Source organism: Malaclemys terrapin, chromosome 1 (assembly GCF_027887155.1).
Source record: "Malaclemys terrapin pileata isolate rMalTer1 chromosome 1, rMalTer1.hap1, whole genome shotgun sequence".
Taxonomy (NCBI): Eukaryota; Metazoa; Chordata; order Testudines; family Emydidae; genus Malaclemys; species Malaclemys terrapin.
The window spans coordinates 243,805,589-243,824,563 of NC_071505.1; the positions used below are offsets into that span (position 1 = coordinate 243,805,589).

At 40.2% G+C, this 18,975-nt stretch overlaps 1 protein-coding gene across 3 annotated transcripts in view; it reads right to left on the reverse strand.

Annotated features, from left to right (window-relative positions):
* Positions 1-18,975, reverse strand: part of ATP11A (ATPase phospholipid transporting 11A) — a 236,885-nt gene that overhangs the window by 59,819 nt on the left and 158,091 nt on the right. For all 3 annotated transcript variants that reach the window (XM_054011221.1, XM_054011227.1, XM_054011230.1), the window contains exons 9-11: positions 10,420-10,484; positions 3,715-3,796; positions 2,083-2,233 (exon numbers count right to left, since the gene is read on the reverse strand). In XM_054011221.1, the coding sequence (XP_053867196.1) occupies positions 2,083-2,233; positions 3,715-3,796; positions 10,420-10,484 (298 nt within the window). The remainder of the gene's footprint in view (positions 1-2,082; positions 2,234-3,714; positions 3,797-10,419; positions 10,485-18,975) is intronic.

An 18,975-nucleotide genomic window follows, 5' to 3' on the forward strand; every position in this document is an offset into this window, starting at 1 on the left:
GAGGCCCAAAATTAAGAGCTAAGAGTTTAATACTGATTTCTCAGTAACTAATACCAGCAACAAGAAAACACAAACTTTAGGTGGATTTTTAATACTGTACCTACTGAATACTAAACACGATTACTATATAGTCTCTTTAAGCTGGATGTTCGTTCAAATGTAATTTTAAAGTGCAGAAAGCCAAAATACAAGCTTTTCCAAACTGCACTGCCAGTAGTCTCAGCAAGGACCAGGAAAAATAATTCATGACTGATAGTCACTCTTCACTAGGATCACTGGAAACATATGTGAATTTAGGGTGTTCTGAAACTATTTTGGTATTTCAAGTGTTTTCTTCACAAGATAAATTTTCATTAAAAATATTCTGCAAATTATGGTTGCACAGATCTACTTCTGAAAGAACAACGACAGTGTTGTATTTATCAATCTACAGGAACAGATAAGACAGCCAGTGTCCATTTATATTGGACATGGTGGGGCATGATATAACAGTCCCACCTATGGTACATTTTTACAGCAAGAGGGGCTAACCCTCATTCGCCTCGGGGTCATTAACTTTGAATATGACCATACCAATTTAAAAATGTCGATATTGTTTACTATTTTACTGCTGTTCATTTTAGTATAAAAACTTAGCTAATGTGCTTTATGCAGTATAGTTGGATTAATTCAAAAGGACATGCTCCATGAATCAGGTTGCATTGGAATGTGGGATCAAATACTTGAATTTTGTTTTGGTCCTTATGGGGGAATAGAAGGGAGAAGAGAGAGACAGGTGATGATATGGGAAGACCTCTGGGAAGAGATTGGGGTGGGAAGTCACAAAGAAAGGACTCCAAAAAAATATCCAACAAGTTCACTTGATTTGTTCTAAATGCCATTGAATTTTATAAATTTTCCTGTAGATATCCAGTGGCCCTAGTAATCCCCTAAGTGATTCTCAAAAGTCCTGAAATGGCTTCCCCTCAGACAATCAAAATTACTTCTAATCAATAGAAGCTCATCCCCAACTTCAGAGATCTATTCATAAGCTACTGTATAAAAATATATCATATCCCACACTTCGCCAATAGCTTCTAACATTCTGTCATCTATTTTTAATATGTTTACTTTAGACAAACATCTACTATTTATTCAATATTTATTTTTTATAGTAATTAGGTACCACGCCTAGGGGATTTGCTTTCCTCTAACTGATATAGCAATTTTAGCCTCTCTAAACTTTTCAGTTTTACTATGATGTATATACTATTTAAAAATCACTACTTAGACGGTTTTCATGAAACAAGTGTTAACGAAACAGAAAATGTAGAAAAACAAAAAGATTGCAGGGTACCTCCATTTGAATTTAGGATAGTATGGAAGTATGTTATCCAAAGACTTAGAATGAAAAAACAAACAGAACAAAAACAATAGATCAGCATAGCATGGTCAAGTGTTGTATCTGCACTTAACATTCAGCATTTTAAAAGTGACCTCCAAAACATTCAGAAATATATTTTAACTAGTGTGTGCTAAATGCACAAAGAACAAGGGGGCAAAGAGTCATTCAAAAAGTAACAGATTGGAAAAAACTAGCATTTCCAATCTTCTTAAAGTTATGCCAGCCAGTTTGACTCCATTGTGATGTCACACATACCATGAAGCATCATTAACTAATAGAGCCAGTCAATATGGGTCTGGTAAGTGACACTTTTTTCAGTAATATGGTGTCCTTTTGAAAAAATATTTCATATACTTTTTTAAAAATAGCTTTTAAAAAATGTTATAGAATAGCTTTTAAAAAATATTTTAAAAATAAAACATTTCTCTAACTCTACACCAACCCATCATACACTTCAACAGCAGGGCTTCCTGTTATCCGTAATGTCATACAATCATGTATTCTGGGATTACAGTGGAATGGAACTGTAACAATCTCAGGGGGACTAAAAAACGGCAAGTTTACGCTTTCCTAGTTGCTATATGTTCCTCCACACTTTTCTATTTAGAACACTATAAAGAAAATGTTTTACATGTGTCACTCTTGAACATCTTGAGAGAAAATTATATGTTACACAAACACACAGTAATTTTCCATACCAGGTTTCTTTTCCTTTCTGACTCTGTTTTCTGATTATACCACGGTTCATCACGAAATGGATCACTCTGCCAAACATACTTCAGGGCAGTATTTATTAGTGCTTTACTGATTAGAATACAGAGGTATACAATAAGGAATACATTCATTGATCTAAAACAAACAAAAGAAACAACTCTTCCATTAGTATATAAAAATGTACAGAGTTTATGAAAACTTTATACTGAAGCTCCTTAAGTCTAATTAATATTCATTAACAAATCTAATAATGTTATGATGTTAAATCAGTTCTCTACAGTATTTCTCCAGCAGAGAATAATATCACTAAGACCTGGTCTAAACTTAAAAATTTACCAGCATAACTTGATCACAGATTTTATACGCATATTTTACCAACCATATTTTACCATTTCTATGCTGGTAAATGCACTAGTGTAGATGCAATTACATTGTCATAACTATCCTTATACCAGGACAGCTTATGCCAGTTCCCTGAACCAGCACAAACAACACTGGTATAAGCACTTTTATACTGATATAACTGCGTCTATGCTCAAGATTTTGCTGGTATAACTATACCAATATAATGGCAAAAACCTCCTATTGCAGATGAGGCCTAACTTTTCATCTCAAAGCTTAAGAAAACAAAAATGTTGTTATTAACATCAGTGATGGGCATGAACTGAAAGCTCTGACCTGTATACCTTTAACAATAAGATGAGCTCTTTCACCACTTCCCAGCAGTTGTGAAAGGAAACAGGAGGTACACAGGCTGATCACCATAGCTTGCTTAAGCAATGGCATTCTCTCTGCCACTTAGACACCAGGGTAAGCTTTAGGGCTATCTTATAGTACAATGAGACTATATAATAATCTGAAGAAGTGAGGTTTTTACTCACGAAAGCTTATGCCCAAATAAATCTGTTAGTCTTTAAGGTGCCACCAGACTCCTTGTTGTTTTTATAATAATCCCCAATATCTTTGGTAACAGACAACCAATATCAGCCCAAGTAGCTGCTACTCCCCTTATAGATGACAGTGTGTTCAGAAAGCAACAGGCTTCCTTTTCAATACCATTCATTTTGCTTGTGTAGAAAACCATTCATTTTAGATAAAACACAGAAACCCTGCAAAAGACAGACTGGTAGTACACAATTCTTTTGCAGTTTGGTTCCATTTTATTGTATTTTAGTATGCTTTTCCAGACTGAAGTGCCTCAAAGGAGTTTTATCTAATGAACTCAACATTTAAATGCTAAAAATTGGGAACTGTAAGGGTACTGGAACATGGCACAATCTGGTGATTCTGTCAGTGGATCTACTCTAAGCAGCAAGAGTTACAAAATTCTGGAATGGTAAAGAACAACTGATTTCTAAAAGGTATCTAGCATTAAGAAGTGTTTGTTGTTGTTTTTAAAATATAGTCATCCGTTAAATAAGAGGAACAAAAATCTAACGGGAGCCCATGGTGACATACAGAAAGATGCAATTTTTACTAAGTCTTTCTTCCACTTATATTCTAGTTAATGAAACATATAGTTTTAGCATAAACAAAAAGGTGTCTATTTTATTAAATCCAAACGTACTCTTTTCGCCCCAAAATATATATTTAAAAAAGGATAATAAAAGCTTTACTTTTCAACAGCAGATCGTTTCTGTGATTTTGACTGGTAATTTAATGCCATCTTAGTTTCCATGCCAGTGTATATAGCAACACCTGAAACAAGAAAAACTATTTTAGTCAAGTATCAGGGGGTAGCCGGGTTAGTCTGTATCTACAAAAACAACAAGGAGTCTGGTGGCACCTTAAAGACTAACAGATTTATTTGTGCATAAGCTTTCGTGGGTAAAAACCTCACTTCTTCAGATGCATAGAGTGTCTGAAGAAGTGAGGTTTTTACCCACGAAAGCTTATGCCTAAGAAAATCTGTTAGTCTTTAAGGTGCCACCAGACTCCTTGTTATTTTAGTAAAGATTGTGATTGAAGATTGTGAATGCAAGTGTTAATGAACAGCACAAGATCAAAAAGGATATACAATCCTGACATCAATAAAAAAAATCTCTGATTGCCCTGCTATTTACATACCCTACCATTACATCCTGCCTTGGCCATATGAAGAAAAAAAATACTGGTTCAGATGATATTCAGAAATTACAAACAGTTGTAATATCATGGTTAGTACAGGCAAATTATAAGAAACAGAGGTTGTTCACTTTGTATAGTAACTGGAGGTTCTTTGAGATGTGTGGTCCCAATCTGTATTCCATTGTGGGTACGCATGCACTTCATGCGCCTGAGACTGAAATTTTTTTGCTAATATTGTCCATTGGTCCCCAACCTGTGGTCCAGATGAAGAGCATAAGGGGTAGTGAAGACTGACTACTTCTCCTGTTCCTTCTCGACCATGAATCATGTGAGAACCCAAGCAGAGGGCAAGATGGACAGATAGGGGAATACAGCTAGAGACTACACATCTCAAAGAACTCCAGTTACTATACAAGACAAGTAGCCCCTCTTTCTTCAAGTAATGGTCCTTATGTGTATTCCACTGCACATTGACAAGGAAGGAGAAGGATGCGAGGACCTATGCAGTACGGATAACTGAAGGACTGCAGATCCAAATGAAGTATCAGCTGCAGAGGCTTGGATTAGAGCATAATGTCTTGTGAAGGTATGTATAGAACTCCATCTTGTGCTTTGCAGATGTCTATCAGTGGCAGATGAAGTGATGCTTGATGGGCCCTCACATTTTGCAGGGGAGGATATCAACTAACTGATAACAGAACAGGATACAGCCTGAAATCCACTTGGAAAGCCTCTGACAAGATATCACTTTGTCCCTTCATCCATTCTGCCAACAAACAAAACAAACAACGTAGGTGATTTCCTAAAAGACAATATGTTCTTCATTGGTGGAGTGCCAGAGCCTGGCATATATCCAGGGAATAAAGTCTCCTCTCCTCATTAGCAGCATGTAGCTTCAGAACAAAAACAAACAAACAAACAAACAAACAGGTAGATGTATAGTCTGTTTTAGGCAAAAGCCCAAGAGGACTTTGGGGGTGAATACTGGGTGTAGCCTCAGCATAACTATCGCTATGGAAAATTGCATAAGGTGGAAAAGCCATAATGAAACCTAGTTTACCAAACCTTCTTGCTGATAGGATGGCCACTAACATGGCAGGCAACCTTCACAGAGAGATGGGAGGAGCATGTCACTAAAACAGTCGTCATCAAAATGGTGCCAAGAGGACCAAATTAAGGTCTCATGCTGGAGTGGGTTTAGTTACTGGAGGGAAGGTTCTAACTGGAGGGAAGGTTCAGGGGTCGGCAACCTTCGGCACACAGCCCATCAGGGTAAACCTCTGGTGGGCTGCGAGACATTTTACTGCATTGACCGTCCACAGGCATGGCCCCCTGTAGCTCCCAGTGGCCGCAGTTCACCATGCCTAGCCAATGGGAGCTGCGGGAAGTGGCGGCCAGGGAACGGCGAACCACGGTCACTGGGAGCTGCGGGGGGCTGTGCCTGCGGACGATCAGTGTAAATAAAATGTCTCACGGCCTGCCAGCAGATTACCCTGATGGGCCGTGAGCCGAAGGTTGCCGACCCCTGAACTAGACCTTTTAGAAAATGTAATTACTGGATAGGTGAAAATAGAGTGGTCATTGACTGGAGGGTGGCAGGCACTAATTGCCACCATGTGCACTCATAGGGAGCTGAGGACTTCAGGGTGAGCAGATAATATAAAATAATGGGAATGTCCGGTCATTTGTGGCCATATGGCAATGTCAGGTCCAAACAGAAAATCTCTTCCACTTAGCCACTTTCTCATGGATTCCTTCCTGCTATTGTTAAGGATGGCTTGAACTGCTAACAAACATGTCTGTTCTAGATTTGATGCCCATCCAAATACCAGGCTGTGAGGCGGAGACACTCTGGATTGGGATGTCCGATCTTGCCATTGTCCTATGTCAGAAGGTCCAGAAAAATCAGAGGCTGATGGGGTCAAGCCGACAGCTGGAGAAGGTTGGGCTACCAAAACTGTCTGGGCCATCTGGAAGCAATGAGGATGATCGCCACTCTATCTTGCTGGAGGACTCGAGGTAAGAGAGGAATGCAGAGAAAGGGGTACACAAGGGATTAGGTATCTCCTTTGGAGTCTTGACCTTTAATTCCTCTGGACCAGTATGTCTTGCATTTACTGTTTTCTTGTCCTACTAATAGATCCCAAGAAGGGAATCCCAACTGCTTGAATATGCTCTGCACCACAGGGTCATGTAGCTCTCATCTGTGGTTGATCATGACATGTATGCTGTGCCACTAATGTTCTGTGTATCCTGGGAGATGTACTGATGATAGGGTGATTTTATGACTAACATACCAATTCCATGGGTTTACCGTGTCTATGCACAGGGATATGCACCTCGCTCCCCCTTCCTTGTTGATGTAGCACACTGTTGTGATATTGTTTCATATCACCTGAATACATTGGGATTGTACAAGCAGTAAGAATTGCTTGCAGGCCTCTCAGACAGCTCTCTGTGCCAGCACATTTATGTGCATCCTGGACTCTCGGGGAGTCCACGTCCCTTGTGCTGTGTGTTTGTCCAGATGGGAGTCCCATCCTAGGAGGGAGGTGAAATAATCATCTTCTGGGGGTGGAACAAAGGAAACTCCTGTGTACATCTTCTTGTTGCACTGCCACCACCTACTTGGCACAGACACCATCTGATGCCAGGCTTGTGGACAGTGAAGCCGAAGTCTCGCAAATGGTGTCAAGTGGGTACGATGCCATGTGACATAGGAGAATAAAACATGTACAAATCAATGACTGAGGCTCTGAGTTGATTGATTAAATTATTCAGTGTCTGAAATCTGTCCAGAGATGCGCCGATAAATTCTGTGGTCTGCAATGGAACTAAAATGGACTTTTCTGTGTTCACGCAGATTCCTAGTAACACTAGAAAACTGAGGAGAGATGAAAGAAAGTACCTTTGTAAACACTCCGGACACTGTTGCTAGTCCAAAAGGGAGCATCCTGAACTGATAATGATTTGGACCTATAGTGAATCTCATCAATCTTCAGTTAGAGGGATGGATGTTGATATGAAAATAGATATCCTTCATGCCGAGACCCATGATCCAATTGTCTCCGTTTAGGGACATAATTATTGATGCCAGGATGACCATCGACAATTAGGGTTGCCAACCCTCCAGGATTGGCTGGGAGTCTCCCGGAATTGGTATTGATCTCCCAGTGACTATTGAAAGCAATCCAGGAGATTTTAATAGGATATTTTAAGAAAATCACATTATGTCTTGCTGGGGAAAAAAATCTCCCGGAACAGCTTCAGTCAGACTTGGCAACCCTATCCACAATCTCAATCTGCAGATAAAGACATTGAGTTGTTGGAGGTCTGAAATGGATCTCCACCCTCCTTTTCGTGGATATGAGGAAATATTTGGATAAAATTCTCCCCCCTCCTCCCTGATATTTAGGTGGTACTAGCTCTACAGTTCCCTGCTGAAGTGGGAAGTCTACCTCCTGAATGAGTATCTTCTTATGAAAGTGGCCCCTAAAAGGGAATAGGGTTTTGAAGGGGGAGGGTAGAGGAACTCTGTATCTGAACTGGATGATGCTAAGAACCCATTTCTCTGTTATCTACTAGGCATGGAAAAATTCGGCTATTCAGCCACCAAACGGGATGTCTGGGGCAGAAGAAAATGGCGTCTCAGTTGGTTAGCAGCTCTTGACGGTCTCGTCAAAGTACCTCTTGATATGAAGTTGTCGCTGAAAGGAGGAGGAAGGAGGATGAGTGTTGTGTTTAGTTTTCTGGATCCTCTATTGCTTCTGTGGTGGTTTGTATCCCCTTTGGTGGTAGAAGGGTTGTGGAACTGGTCTTGGTTCATAAGGCTGTTTATGACACTTCCTCTTCAGTGCTAGTGTATATAAAGTTAGGGACCATACTGTTGCCTTGGAATCCTTCAGTGAGTGTAAAATTAATCTGTCTTTTCGCTAAAAAATTATTCCCATCAAATGGCAAATCCTCTACAGCTGACTGAACTTCCCTGAGAAATCTCAAGAAGTGCTGCCAGGATTTGCAACACAACAGCAGTTGCCATTAACCTTGAGGACATGTCAGCTGCATCAACTGCAACCTGTAGAGATGTTCTAGCCACTAATCTACCCTCCTCAATAAGGACCCAAAATTATGCCCCATTTTTTGGAGGGAACTCTGAATTCAGAAATTTTTGAATAGTTGACAAATTGTATTTCGATAGCAAGGCCTGGTAGTTGGCTATTCGGAATCGCATGCTGGTGGACATAAATGCCTTTCTTCCAAAGAGGTCTAAACTTTTTGTTTCTTTACCTGGGGGGGATGGACCTTGGGTGCTGTTACCTACTTGTTTAGTGGCTGCCCAAACCACCAAAAGATTCAGGCAGGATGAGTAAATAAAAATGCTATTACCTTGTCTGGGACAAAATATCTCTTGTCTACCCTCTGAGGAGTAAGGTGCACTTGTTGCTGGAGCATGTCACACAAGCCTGGCATGCTCAAGGATGGCACTGTTAATGGAGAGTGCCACTCTGCTAGGTCCTGCACTCTGTAAACTATCCAGGAGTCTGTAAGGTATCTCCTGAATTTGCTCCAGAAGAATCTGGAGCTTATCCACAACTCCAACAGATCTTGAAACCGTTTTTGGTCATCTGGTGCAGACGAATGGACACTACTAGCAAAAAACTTCCAGACTCAGGCACATTGAGTGTATATGTACTGACAGCAAAATGCACATAGGGACCTGCATTAGAAGCAGCAACATTCACATTCCATTTCTAATTCACATTTTTTCATCTTGAATCTACACCACGTTCTTCACAATTCTTGCGTTGGAGTGTCTTTTGACATGTTACCCAATGCAACTGTACAAAGTATTTTTGAATAGTCCATATTGTAATTCTAGATTATTTGTCCAGCTTCAATTTTAGAAACTAAATGATAGGTTATAAGAAGTATTCTAAACAAGCTTAAGCTACATGATGTATGCAAGAATAAAAGAAATCCACAGATTTTGCTCTCTTCAGCAGAACCTACTCATTCATTTAAAAAAATAATATAGTTTTGCACAGCCTCATTAATAACAGCTTCAGAGACTAAAAAAAAGAAGATTAAATACAGCAATTATAATCAGCTGTAAACAAAAAAAATGTATCCAAAGTACACATTAAATCAGATCTAATGTATCCTGGGTCATAACTCATTACTAAAAATAAGATACTCTGGCATGTGTGCTGTGCTGGGATAATTCCATATGTTGGGTGTGTTATTAACAAGGTCAACAGCAACTGCTCAAGAAGTGGCAGTATCTCAGCCTGATACACATCTTCACTGAGTTTATAAAATAGCCCTATGAAATTTAAAATAGTAATAAAAATACATATTAATTATACTAATTACATTGTTCTTTATTCCAAGTAAATAAGGGAAATTTAACAACATCTCTCCTCTAGTCATTTCCTGCTGGGTTCTTCTGGAGAGAAAAAGTTGCAAAATTTTTCTAGATATCTTGCCATTCCGTCTCCCCTCTTGGAAAGAGAAGGTGGTGCATCATGGGAGACTTAGTCAGGCCAAGGAGCCTGACCCATAGAGGAGAATGGGGACATGAAGCAACTGAACTACAACTTCCACGATGCACCGTGGCAGCATTTCCAAATTAAAGTATTTCAATTTTTTGGTGACTGGTTCGTAAACATCAAACTGAACTTTTCTGCAAAAAGCAGGCACTCTATGGAGGGGAAAAAATGTTGAGATGAAAATCCAACTCTCTGCTGAAGAACAGTTTTAAAAGAAAATGTTGGCCAACCCAACATATATTAGGTTGGGGTAACAATTCATCTACCCTAATGATTCAGCAACAGACACTCAACATTTTCCAATGGCTCATTAACTGCTAACACAATTGGGCTTTTGAGCACACACTGCTAGCCTGTCACATCCACACCAAACCAACAACTTTGTGGATTAGAGTCACACATTTATGTGCGGAATTTAAGAAACGTTTCCTTCCAAGGTCTATTGTTGATAGCTAGTACTTAGAGATTACTACATACTAAATCAATTGCTATTTCAAAAAAGAGTGTCATTGCTATTGTATGTCAGTTGTGATTATCTCAGTTCTCTTAATAATGACAAAAATGCTCTCTGTGGTGCAGATGTAGTTCAGGCAATGCAAGGGAAGATTTACGCTCAAGTGATTGTAATTATAGATTTTTAACTTAATTTAATGTTTACATTTTAACTGAAAATGCATTATCATCATTTATTAATTCAATATTTACCGAAGATTCTCTGTGTGTTCTTTAAAGTAGCTCCTCTAAGAAGCAGATTTTCAGATCCTAATGGCCTACAAAAGATAAAGGATTATCAAAAATATATTAAGTGTTCAGAAATAGAAAACAGATTGTTATGAAAGTCACAGGAAACATAACAGACAGTATTAGCTACAGAAAATAAAGTATTGCTCATTTGGTTAAATGAAAGTCTACACTTAACAAGCAACCAACATTTGCAATTTACATTTGGGATTTTTTATTAAAGTATTGTGGTCAAGATTTTTAGATATATGAATACCTAAAATTAAGCTCTTAAATTCATATTTAGACACCTGGAACCTGATTTATAGAAGCGTTGAGAATCCAGCGGCTACCACTGACTTCAGATTGAATTTGGACCATAAACCTCAATATACAAAGATAATGGAAAAATGCATTACGGAGTTTGTTCCACCAGCATTGTCCAAGACATACATGCCATATCGTAACCAACTTATCTTGCTTTAGTTCTCACCCCTGAAAATTGTAGTCTAATTTTGTTCACTGATTAGGATGGGAAACTCATTAGGATGGGAAAGATTGCTGCTTTCAAGTTCTCTTTCTCCCTCCCTTTTCAAGTTAGCTGTAAAGAAATTTGATGGAGCAAAAGTTTTAGACTCTGATTGATATAAACTAACCTTTAAGTCATCCAAAGTTTTGAGAATTTATACAGTACTTCAAATATATCTTATGAGAAGCAAATATTTTTATACGGCATGCTGGGAATATGTGTGCTACATATCAGCAATGATTGAAAACTATTTTGTAATCTTGTTGAATTTAAAAAGCTGTTTTGCTTGGTCTTCACTGAAAGGAAGTTTGGATATCCAAAAAGTGGTGTTTTTAATTTGAGTCAGCACTGAACTAGAAGAGTGCTTCAGCACTGTGCTAAAAGGTGCTGTGTTTTAGAAAAGATGTAAAACCTGGACCTGACCACTTGTAGACATTTCATGACACTGTAAGGTATCGGCTGTTAACGCTGGTGACTGGACCAAATGCCAGTTTGTATAAGGGAAGACAACCAGCTGGTAGTGACAGTTGAAAGTATACAGCTATGAACAGATGGTCACCTTGCAAATAGAAGAGGCAGATATCTCAACTCTCTATGCACCAGATTTTGCTATGCCATACCACACCACAAGACGAGCGACACCTACGATGTAAGGACAAGCTTTTCATAGTTTGGCTATAGACACAAAATACAGTCTTTCATCTATAATATTTTTACTGGTGGCCTTGCTTTTATTGCAACTCTCAAAGCAAAAAGAATAGTTGCTTAGAGTTTGAATTTTAGCCATGAACTTTATTGAAGAGAGAAATATTCCTGAATCAGGACCTTTTTGAAACCTGCCTGTAAAATACAGAGGACGCACTGAAAGAAGCATCATTATATATCCTCCCCTTTCTCCAATATCCAGTGAATGAAGATGCACTAACCTAAGAGAACATTGTCAAGGCTGATTATTTTCAGCTTCAGCTCACAAAGGCCACTCAGCAATTTCCTCTGAGAAATCAAGAGTTAAATAGCTCTGCTCAATCTCCAAGCCATCCCCCAAGGCTAGGTGTTCTGAGTTGGGGAAGCTGACTGGTCTCACATAGCAGTTCTGGCCTATTAGGTAGTATTTACAGAGAAGTATACAGTGATGCTCTCGAGGTCAGAAAACCAAAGACGATGGGGCCATCAAGAAGCCAGCAGGATCATTTATATATAACCTAATTTCTCTTGCAACTCTACAGAACAGGATTAGGCCAGGGAAACAATATCCCAGTTCCTTGCTTCAATCCCAGGCCAATGTATCTTCCCCACGGTTTGGGGACAGATGTACTTTCCAAAATGCGGTTAGTGTAGCTGTCTTGCTGGAGTCAAGCCAATTGACTGTTCTGGACTCAGCTGCTAGCACACCTCCTGGAAGAACTGAGGTGCAGGCTCCACTTTCCCACTGTCCTGGACAGGAGCTCCCCTGGTTTAAGAGAGAGACTGTTCTGAGGGGGCAGGGAAAGGCTATGTCAAACACAGATGGGGCAAGTGGGGAAGAAAAAGAACACGGAGCTGTGTGTTCCTATTGCCTGTTCATATGTACTACTGCGGTTTGGTTGTTATTTGCATTATGTAGTCCCTAGGGCCCCATTGTGCTAAGCACTGTATACAGAGAGCAAGAGGCAGTCCTTGCCCCAAAGGAGCTTATAATCTAAATAGACAAAAAAAGGACAGGGGAACAGCAATAACATCCAAGCAGAGTTTGTCCCCGCGGTCTGAGTGAGTGAAATCTGCACAATTGCAGTCGCACCTCACCTTGGGTAAAACCCTTGGTGTGAAAGCAAGGGCGATTGTGGCTCCTTTTGTGTGTTGCACCGGGCATCGCTCTCATGAAACCGAATTTCCTTCTTGTATGATTGGTGTGTGTAAAGTCCTCCTGTATGGGTAACCAGACGTCTAAGTCGGGACAGTTCCCTAAAGGAACGCCGGCTCTGTATTTTCTATATTTTAGGAAGGGTCCGGACTCCTGTAAATTTCTGGAAAAATGGTCTAGGCTAACTCAGGGAGATCCCAAAACTCAGTGGCCACTGTTAAAATCTTGGAACAAGGACTGAGTGGACATCTTAAAAGACAAACTCAGCCAATCTAAAACTAAATTGGAAAAGGAGAGATTAATTGTTTCATGCAGTGGTGGGAAGAGGCAAATTGTAGGTGGACAAAATCAAAACTCGCCTCTCTCAAATATTCAAATAATAAGTTAAAAGCTTTATTAAAAGCCTCCTCTCCCACCACTAGGGTTACCATACGTCCGGATTTTCCCGGACATGTCTGGCTTTTTGGTCCTCAAATCCCCATCCAGGGGAATTGCCAAAAAGTAGGACATGTCCGGGAAAATAGGGAGGAAGGGATCGTGGGGTTTGGGTCCAGGTTGAGCCACTGGGGCCGGCGGGTGCTCGGCTGCCGGCGGTGCCGCTCGCTCTGCCAGGGCCGGGGCGGAGTCGCTCGGCCGGAACTGGGGCCCAAGCCGAGCCGGCTGGAGCCGCTGGGACTGGGGCTGCTCGGCCACCGGCCAGTGCCACTCGCCCAGGGCCGGGGCTGGGCCGGAGCTGCTCGGCCGGAACCGGGGCTGGTGCCCCAGGGCCTGAGCCAAGCCGGGTCGGAGACGCTGGGGCCAGAGCCTCTTGGCCGGGGCCGGCTGCCGGAGGGAGCCGCTCGGCTCGGGGGCCGGACTGGGCCACGCCTCCTCGCACCCCCCGCTTCCCCCCAGCCCCAGCTTACCTGCTGCCTGCCTGCTTCAGGATTCGCGGGAAGCAGGGGAGGGGGAGGAGCAGGGGGGGGTGAAGCATTCAGGGGAGGGGGCGGAGTTGGGGCGGGGACTTTGGGGAAAGGGCGGAGCTGGGGCAGGGCCGGGGCCCCATGGAGTGTCCTCTTTTTGGACAATTAAAATATGGTAACCCTACCCACCCCCAGACCGAGCGCTCCCCTTTGCCCTGTTCTCCAAAAAAAACCCAATAACCCCGGATCAATCCCAACCCCCTCCATACTCCCATCTCATTGTAAAAAGGACAAAAAAACCCTTGTTCTGTTCCCCTTCATTGTCTGCCTCAGAAACTGATTCTTTAGTGTTCCACTACCAATTCAGCAAGGAGGGTGGACTCCTCAACTAGCCCCCACCCTTCCTGGTCCCTTTCCTTAAACATTTCTTTCAAAATTGTGAAATGACCACAATATCACTCACAAAAACGGTTCATTGGAAAAAGCAGGATCAGGCTCAGACAAGCAGGCAAGCAACAGATAAAGGAACTGAAAAACAGGTTGGAAGCCCTAAGGGCATAGTGTCAGGAGTAAGTGCAAGCATGAACCCCTGGAACAATACTTAAAATGGTGAAATCTGAGTTGATAAAGGTGTCATTTTGGGAAATAAACAAGTGATTTAAGGAAAGAGTGAAAACTTAACTCTACAGAGGCTGGAGAGAATTAAACAGTTAAACTTTGTGAAAATGTTAAAAAGAACCTTGTTAAAAGAATTCTTGGTTTCTTTGCAGCCATTCTAAAGGAAAAATGGGCCCATTTCCAGAGGAATGTCTGTAAATAATCCAGGTAAAGAGACTATCTAATTAAAATCATTTGACTATGAACAATTTAGTCTTTTTTGCTAAAAGAACATCGGGGGGGGGGGGGGAGGTTCTATTGGAACTTAACTTCCCCAAATGTATAAAGGTAATGTAATCTATGTACAGCTATGTAAAAACAAAGCAATGTAAAAGGGATGTTAAGGAAAAGAAAATGTGTATGTATCCGTCTGTCTGTGGGAATATGTGAGGTTTGTAAAACTCCTGCTTTGTAGGTTTAAGATAAATTGGTTTGGTTTTGTTTATAATGTCACTAAAAATCCATTTGACTCTTTAATTCAAAGTTGCAAAACTGACAGACCTTTTTGCCAGACACAGGTAATCAGTGTTGGTTGGCTTTGAGATTTGGTATTTAACCCTTAAGGGGTAACTTGATTCTTTACAAAATTTAAATCTTTTCAAATAAAGACCAAGTCATGACTGCAGCAGAGCAGTCAAAATCAGAATAATAGGGAGAGATTCTGGATTCTTTTTGTTTGTTTGTTTTTGTAACAAAATAGCAGATGAAAGCTGTAGTAAAAGAATAAAGACAGTGCCCCTCAAGCAACAGCAGGGGTGAGGTGCACAAAACAAAAAGAAATGTTAGAAACACTGAGCCTTAAAATGGCTCTGTGTAATCAGACTGTCACTTTAATAAGGGTACATAAAACTCTGTAAGAACAAAAGAAACAGATATGCCTTATGTAAAAATTAATATGGCTAAAGTTTTAAAAGTTAAAATATAGAAGGAATGTGCAGACATGTGCAGTGTATATTATTATAGAGGGGGGTAAAAGAAATGCAAACAAAATATGCTACTTAATTAAAATCCTATTAGGGCTCCAAAGGAGCCACAATAGACTGTGTTTTCTTTTTCAGATCTCTGTGTGTTTTGAAAGCAAGAGTTAAAAGTAATCAAAACTCTGGTAAAAGTTAATTGTGTTTCTTTTAAGACAGAGGCTCTGAGCTCTGCTGATGGCTTTGAATCCAAAAGCCAAGCCTGTGTTGATGCAAATTACCTAACAGATAAAGGAAGTGAGAGAACTGCCAGCACAAAGAAGTTGCAGATAAAGAACATACCTGGTCAGCAAACAAATTGTCTAAATAAAAGGCACGGTATAACAAGATACCTTTAATTAAAATAAATTTAATGTTAATAAGTACCCCTGTAACAATGTATAGTGTGTATGATTTTTGGAAAAATCCTTTATGGTAATGATGCTTTTCAGCTGTTACCTGTGAACAAACTTAAAGCTTAACACAGCAGGAAAGACATTGTAAACTTGGTCTGCTGTAAAGGGAAAACTGAGGTACACCACCTCATGGATTTAATGACTGAACAGTGGGATAATTTCCCCATAACTCTTAAAAGATAGAAGCCATTAAAACCTGGCCTGCCTATAGAACAAAACGACAGGAAAATATGAAGGTAATTCCTCTTGTTTTGCCTGCAATCAGCAAGGGTATTTGTAAAAGAAAGGAATATTTTAAGCAATAATAAATGCCACCCAAAAGGGGTAGAAAAACGTTATTTTTGTCTTTCAGAAAAAGCTAATACCAGGTACAGGACAACCTAATACAGAAACAAATAAAAGTGGGTATAATTATCCATGCCTGTTGCTCCAAAGCCCTGTAGTAAAGACATCTCACTAGAATCCTGTCTGTGGAATAAAATGAATAATGAGACCAAAGTACTGTATAATGGGCTATGTGTATGTGTTAATTCTTGGGAAAAAGTGTTTTAAAAGAATGGAAGTGTTAGCAACCTTCCAATAGACAAATGTAAATATAATGTAAGTACTGTGTTTACAAAAGGTAAAAAGGCAACATAGTTCCTAAAACAAACAAAAAGGCCATGTGGGAAACCGAACCATTCATATTATACATGCAAATGGCAACATGTTAAGAATTGCCACTGCAGAAAGACATAACAGCTTACCATTGGTATAACATATTTTCTGAATGGTTTCCCACAACTACTGGCATACTAATGTTACTAACCCTAATTGTTTTTGGTTTTAAATTGTATGTGTTTAATTGGAATGTCTGAAATGTGCTGTTGGATAAAACAAATATATGCAAAGCTAGAGCCACTGGCCCAAATCACCTCCCAGTATTTTCTATTATGTGGACTAAATAAGAAGTGACTTCTTGGTGATTAATAATCTTAGTGTCAAAAGGGGGATATGTAGGAGCAGGATTTTATAATGTCCCATAAGATTTAATGTATGATTTGATTTCATCCTGTCAGCCACCCTTTTTGAATAGCAGAAAGGAATGACAGACAAGAACAATCCTTATGACTGATTATGGTCACCCCTTTGTTTTAGAATAAGTTATAATGTCTACTATGATTTCCTATATGTATTACAAAGTAGGCACTCTAGTTAAATATACATTTCTTTGTTTTAAGATTTAGTAAGTAAGAAACAGGATTCTCTATTGAGTCTATGTTAAGTAGATTAGAGGAACATTAAAGGCCTGGGTCTCAATGTAAATTGTCTTGGTTATTGATTGTAAAACTTAGCAAGGTTTAATTTGCAATGCCTTTTTGCTCGATATAAAATACTACTGTTTGTATTCTCAATCTGTGTGAATAAGGAATGTATGCATCAGGAAAAGATAAGGTGTGAAGGTCATTGTTATAGTCAGAGTCAAGGAAGAAGAAGTAAAGAGTACTCCTGTTCTTTTTTTAAAGAATCATCAGGTACTGCTTACTACTCAGACAGCTGTTAAACTATCTGGCATTGCAGTGTGGACACATGCTTCGCAGTGTAAGAAGACACCCTCCCTGGGGAACCAATCATCACCTCAGAACCGCACAGAGTCAATTTTGACTCCGGAAGAAGACGTAGAGGAACCAGCCTGCAATACCTTACCATCTACGCTCTCGTAAGGATTGCCAGAAGCAGATGACGACCTAAAGCAAGACCCAAGAAGGAGCAGTAGTGAACCTAGTGCCTCCTGCCTGGTGGATGTAAAATCATGACTACAGTTCCCTCAGTTGAGGTTGTCAGAACCAGAAGGGCCTTGCCTCCAACATGCACCTCTGGTGGCACCTGTTCCTCGGCTGCTGGTGTCTTAAGGTCTGGGGAGTCCACAATGACAATTCTTTTATCCAGCAGCAAGTGTGGATAGCTCACATCCTTAATATTTCTAATTGCTGGGTCTGTAGCCACATCCCAGCCCACTCTCAAACTGGTGTTCCTGTCCTGGCAATCCCACTCAATTCCTCAGACCTCACTGGAGGACCTCGTCCATTTAACAAAACATGGAACAGCAATGACACTTGGGAAGCAGTGGGAATAAATGTATCTAAATGGATAAGTGTGGTGGAGAGAAAAGGTCACTGGTGTTGGGTGTGTAATGGGACAGGGCTGGATCTGGGAAAAAGCCGTTGCCTTCAGCATATTGTGGCCAATGGTGTATGGAATTATTCAAATAAAACTAAAAAGTGGCGGGCTGGGTATGGGGATATGAATTTTTTCTTGACCGGAGGATCAAACAGAAAAATCAATTTCATGTTCCCCCTACAGTAATCTTAGTAAAAACAATACAATCTTTCAACACCATGCAAAAAGGCTCCTAAGGTTACAAGCAGTGGTTGAAATAATGGCAAATGAAACCGGAGAGAGTTTAAAAAAAAAAAACCTGGCCAAAGAAACAGGGGCGATCCGACAGATGGCCCTCCAAAACCGTCAGACATTGGACATAGTGCTGACGGCCAAAGGAGGGACCTGTGCTCTCATTGGAAAAGAATGTTGTGTGTTTATACCTGACGACACCAAGGAGGTAATAGATCGCGCTAGCCACTTAAAACAAATCGCATATCTTCCCCATAAAGAGCCGAGTTCTTTAAGGAAGTGGCTAAGTAACCTGTTCAATTTCTCTGGCATAGGAAACTGGTTGTTTCAGGGAGCCCTGACTATCCTGTTTGGAATCCTAATGATTTTTGTATGTTTTCAGCTAATCTCCTGTTGTATCCGGAAGTGTATAAGGTATGCCATCCAGGTGACTGCCCCAAAACAGAGTGCTAATATGATGATGTTAAATATCACTGATGAACGAAAAGATAAAGAACAATTAATATGTGGAACCCAGTAATTGTTGGTCTTTGCGTAAGCTTGACCAAAAGGAGGGATTGTGAAAGTGAAATGAATTATATTAAAGAAATAGAATGAATTCAAGAATGCTGTATGTACCTTTAAGGAGAAATGCTGCAAGCCTGAGGGCAGGAAAGCAGACATTAACTGCTTAATGAATTGCTTCACTTAAGGGCAATTGGTGAAGCATTAGCCTTAGATCGATAAGAGTTAATAAGGAAGCAGGATATGCATATTGTGCCCCATGCAAATTTTACAATTTTGCTCTCTCTGTCCCTTTGTTTAGTTTGCACCCTTTTATCTGTATAAATAAGACTGTTTGAATCTTGCA